Source organism: Cryptomeria japonica, chromosome 9 (genome assembly GCF_030272615.1).
Source record: "Cryptomeria japonica chromosome 9, Sugi_1.0, whole genome shotgun sequence".
NCBI classification, from domain to species: domain Eukaryota; kingdom Viridiplantae; phylum Streptophyta; class Pinopsida; order Cupressales; family Cupressaceae; genus Cryptomeria; species Cryptomeria japonica.
The window spans coordinates 728,515,188-728,520,681 of NC_081413.1; the positions used below are offsets into that span (position 1 = coordinate 728,515,188).

At 36.6% G+C, this 5,494-nt stretch overlaps 1 protein-coding gene across 1 annotated transcript; it reads left to right on the forward strand.

The window, feature by feature from the left end:
- The first annotated feature begins 327 nt into the window (after positions 1–327).
- On the forward strand, positions 328–1,672 carry LOC131038637 (uncharacterized protein At4g22758). The gene is made up of 2 exons (XM_057971128.2): positions 328–893; positions 1,268–1,672. Exons 1-2 carry the CDS (start codon positions 449–451, stop codon positions 1,393–1,395), a joined length of 573 nt encoding a protein of 190 aa, XP_057827111.2. The 5' UTR covers positions 328–448; the 3' UTR covers positions 1,396–1,672.
- The last annotated feature ends 3,822 nt before the right edge of the window (positions 1,673–5,494 follow it).

The following is a 5,494-nucleotide window of genomic DNA, read 5'->3' on the forward strand; positions in this document are numbered from 1 at the left end:
TTGGGGACCATTTTAGATATCTTAACAGAAAAGCATGTGATGAGGTATCATATTTGATCATATGAATTCAATACCAATTTTTGCAAGTTGAAAACTTGACAAATAAACAGCTGTACAAAATTGAAATTAGAATAATCCACTGTAGGGACCTCAAACTACAACTAAGTGGTTGAAAACAAAACAAGAAAGAACAAAAATATAGAGTGAGAAACGACTAAACACTTGTTGGCATTTAATTAGGAATTAAGAGAGTGGATTCTTTAAGGTTCCAAACACTTCATCTATTGCAACTTGCTTTTGTCCTCTACACATATGAATGCTTTAAGTTTGGTCCAAGTGCTATAAAGTCTTATAATCATCCCCTTTGATCTGTCTATGGCCATGAACGTTTGCCCATACACATTGAGCTGGCAGGGTTTCTTTCATTAACCAGATAGAGAAGAAAGGCATGCCTAGGCTTAGGAATGAAGGAGGAGGGCACCCAAATTTCTCTCGGTCCTCCAGTTATAGCGGACAGTTTTATGGGGAACCACTGGATAAGCAGCTATCTAAGAAGCCCATACCCATGAGAAAGCTGACGTCACAACCTGAGCTTCTCACTCGGGATAAGTCTAAAAAGCCCATCCCCATGAGAAATTTGGAGGCGCCGCCATTTTATCACAGAATAGCAGCCCCTGTTGAGGCAGGGAACAAAAAAGTCAGCGCTAAAATGCTGGTCAAAGTGACAATTGCAGAGAGCATTGGGCCCCTTCGTGTCTTACTCTGTGAAGATGCAACGGTTGTGGAGGTGATAAAAGCAGCGCTTGCTATGTACATGAAAGAAGGCCGCAGACCCATTCTCACCTCTGACCCACTTTCTTTCGGCTTACATTACTCCCAATTTACCATAGACTGTAAAACTTCTTTCTTTGTAATTCTGATGATGCTAATTTGATATGATACTTTTGTTTAGATGTGAAATTTTTTAATCATTAATATTTTAAATCATATTTTGTGATTCATCATCAGAATGTAAGAAAACAGTTCGAGAAATTGTAATCTGAATTTAATTGTATGAAATTTTTTACAATCAGCACACAGATCTGATCCATCATCAGAATATGAGAAAACTCAAAAAGTTATAATCTTACAACTACTTGCACTTTCTTACATTCTGATGATAAAGTATGATTCGAAATATCGATGTTAAAAATCAAATTTAAAAACCACATGATACCTCTCTTTTCAAAAACATCCTGTTTTAACAATTGGTTTTTTTGGGGGGCAGGTTTGACTCCCGAGCTCAAAATGAAGGACTTGGGCTCTCGTAATTTCTTCTTGTGTCCAAAGAGGGAAAGTTTAACGCCTGCTGTTAGTTGCAGAACAGAAATGGAGACATTTTCGAGATTGAGGTAGCCCTGGTACAAGTTAATGGAGTATTTTCTCGCACTGTCATAAGACTATTTGGTGGATACAGATCAAGTTACATGTAAATTCTATGCATTTCTTGTTCTAGATTGGTGGTGAAATCAGAACCAGAAAATAATATGGCTTTGCTGATATTAGGTAGCCCCAGAAACATGTTCATCCTTCAAGGACGATTTGTTTGTTGTGAAATATTATCGACAAATTGATTTAAAATTGTATTATAATGTGAATTTAGATTTGGATATGCATTTGAGTATTTTAAACACATTCAATTGTTTGGTTGATTATAAACTGTACAATTTTTTTTTAAGTAAAGTCGAAATAAAGATTGATACTACAGATTCAAATTCAAATTCAAATTAAGATGGAAGAGTTATAAAATAGACATAGTCTTATGTTTATTAAGGTGAGAGATATGTATCTTATATATTTTTTTCATCGTTTTACAATATTTTACATGGGTGTTATGTGTATTTGGTGTTATCACATAATTTTAATTAATTTGGCTTTCCTATCTAGAATTCAAATTGATCATTTTTAACTTTTACTTTAAACAATCTAAAAAAATAGATGATAGCTTCTACTTAGAGATCTCTCTCTCTCTCTCTCTCTCTCTCTCACACACACACACACTCACACTCACACACAAATAAATAAATAAATAAATTATAATTGACCTACCCGATTCAATTTTGTAATGTGTAGTTGATATTCATGTTCATAAATATAAATTTTATTCCAAGCCCAAGTTGACTATGTTTCAACTACTTGTGTAAATTTTTACATGAAAACTTTCAAATTGTGTGCTTAGTAAAAGCATAAAAGGGCATCACCCAATCCATAAGTGAATTGCTTTTAGGCAGAAAAGTGAGGTCAACCTACAGGATACCTACAAAAAGTGTGGGACATCTATAACAAGGTGAAAGGACACTTGCAACAAGTTAAATGACACTCATAATAAGGTTAGAAGTCACTTGCAATAGCTTGAAAATAATTGGTGGTGCCACAAGTTCACTTACAATAAAAGGCTATAAATGTTAAAGTTTTCTATAAGACTTGTAGCATTATTGGGAGTGATAGGAATTAGTTTAGTAGTCAATTTTGACTACTTCCAATGCTATATTTTCTACTTTATCCAACAAAACACCCACATCGTGGATCATTTTTATTTGGTGTGATACTATTGTTTGTAGCAATATTATAGGTATACACCGAAGCATTATGATGTCTTATAGAAATGCTGCAAGTGTGGTAAAATGATGACATCATTTAATCAAGTGGATATGATAGTGTCTTACAATTATATATACAAAGGACAAAGAGTGTCATGTGAATGTGTTATTAGTGGCAATAGAGGTTTCATGCAATAAAGAGGATGTTGAAGGGATAGTTGAAGGGTAGTAGTTATTTTTTAGGATTGAGGACAACCATTATTGTTGTCTTAGTAGTGTACTTCTATTATTATTTTTTTGATTGGTAATATATATTTATTTTTATTAAGAAGTAAACTGAAGTACATACTAAACCATCATTCATCCAAACCACCATCTGAAAACTAAACTACCCTGTCAAAACCATATTGATCTTCAAACAAAGACATCAAAAAACCTACCCCACCCCACTGTAGAAAAGGTTTCAATACATCGTGCCTCATTGGCATTAACAGTTTATCAGAGAAGAACACTAAATAGTAATTAAGGCAAAAAAATTAATATACCAAGGGGTACCATTGATCATCAACCATTTGCCAACCCAGAACCACCAACCGCACTGCCCTGCTTAACCTGTCTTGCTAGCTCTATAGAGATTCATCTGGTGATCGGCCTCCTTCTTTGCATCTCGTCCACCAACCTAGCCTCCACTCCCGCCTATTGGATGATTTCTTCGAGCTCCATTATCTGAACATAAACCACCAAGCCTTCCCATCCTCTCCTAGCATCATCTCTGAATCGAGCTTTGACCTCCTCTTGGCATCGAAGAAATGGAATTTGAGAGTGCCTGACCCGCAACTCAGCATTGTTCTCTAGAATACCTTCAGACAGGTTAAATCCCCAACCTGGAACAACCCACTCTGACAAAGACTCCAAATTTAACAGGTAAGCATGCAAAACAATCATCCTCAACACCTTCCTCACTTCCTCGCATGCATGTCCCAAGTCCAGTCCCCAAGCCATGACTAGAGAATAAATGTTTTCTCTTGACCGATACCTATGGTCGATTACTGCCACCTCCTCACCTAAAACCAACTAAACCACTTTCAAGAATAGAGGATCTTTTTCCAGAAACATTTTCTCAAGCTTCTTCATTGGGACGGGACCCCAAAAGGCTGCCATCAATTTTGAAGACCTCAAGGTAAAGTTTGCTTCCATTTTGGATGTCCTCGAAAAGAAAACTCTACAAAAACCATCAAGCTCTACCAAAATCCTGTAGCCTTCACCACCAAACTCACATAAAAGCCACATTGAATACGCGAATATACCAAGATTAAAAATTAAGGAGGCACACTCCACAAATATCGCCATTTCAAAGAGCATTCCGCATTAAATGCCCATTAACTCAAACCATACTTACAAATTTGGATAAAAAGTCAGTCACAAGTCGCACATATTGAATTTGCAGGAGTACATTCTTGGCAGGGTGTCTTAACTCCATCGTGCGATGCAATCATGACAATCTCACCACCTCACCTCCCCTTTGGAAAGATCACACTCCATGTTTGAAAGACCGCCAGCACTAACATTCCCACCTCTTTTCACATGAGAAATGTAAAAACCTTCGAAGGATTTTAACTTATCACAAATTATATGTATGAACCTATTTAGTTTCCAACACGGGGTAACACCTTTGATCAAGGCATTGATCACTACTTGGGAATCCCCTTCCAAGTGGAATTTCGATGCCTTCATGTTTACTGCCAAGTCCCCCGCTACCAAGGCCGCTTAAGCCTCATTATTGGTTTCATCTTGTAATCTTCTAGCTCTTGTGAAAAGGATCGTCCCCTCATCATCACAAGCCACACACCCCGTAGCTGAAGTGCCCAGATTCCCTTTTGAGGCCCCATCAAAATTAATCTTCACCCAACCCCTCTCCGGCTTTGACCACGACACTGTTAGGTCCCAGAGACAACTGAGAGCGGGGGGGGGTGAATCAGTTGTCTAATAAATTTAAACCAAAACCATTTAACCAGCTTAATGCTTAATATCGGTAAACCAGTTAAGTATGTCGATAGATAGTGTTAATAGTAAATTTCTATATCGGTAAGGATTAATGCATGAAACATAAACATAAAGTCATCCACAACACATAACACCAATATTTGTACGTGGAAACCCTATAAGGGGAAAAACCATGATGGAAAACCTTACCCACAATCAGATGATACTACTGCAGATAGTAAGTGTACATAAATGGGGTCTGCACATGCAGAAAGGCCAATAGCCTAGAGCTCACTGCTCAAACACAAAATGGGAGTCACACTGACTACAGTTGGATGGTTAAATCCAATAAGAATGTACTGCACAAAATAGCATCTTCATATGCTAGATTCAGTACTAGTGTAATGCTAATATGCTTCTACAAAAACCTAGCTTCACCTTCAAATGATGTCTTCATGTATACCTCTGCTTAATCTCACATATACCTTCACACAATTCTTTTTTGTATTCCATGTTCGATCTTACAATTAAGATCTTATATTTATACCATAACCTAAGACCAATTTTAGTAGGTCGGCTCTACAAGATATTACAATAAAAAAAATTTACATACAATATAATATCCGATGCAATAACCGATTGAACATGTCAGCTTAAAGCATTTACAACAATAATAAATCATCTCCATAGTGTGCCATGCTGATTTGGAAAAGATAAACCTACCAGTGTAACCCTAGATAACTCTGAACCTATTTGCCGGTAAAAGAAAATATGCAAATATGAATATACCAATGATTAATTCTTCAAAACAAAGTATCCACATGATGTCTTCGACGTTACAAAGTGTCTTCCATATCATTCCAGGTATTGGTGAACATTATATCCTGCTGGTGAACTATATACCAGTAACTGTGCAATAGTTACTTGCTTGT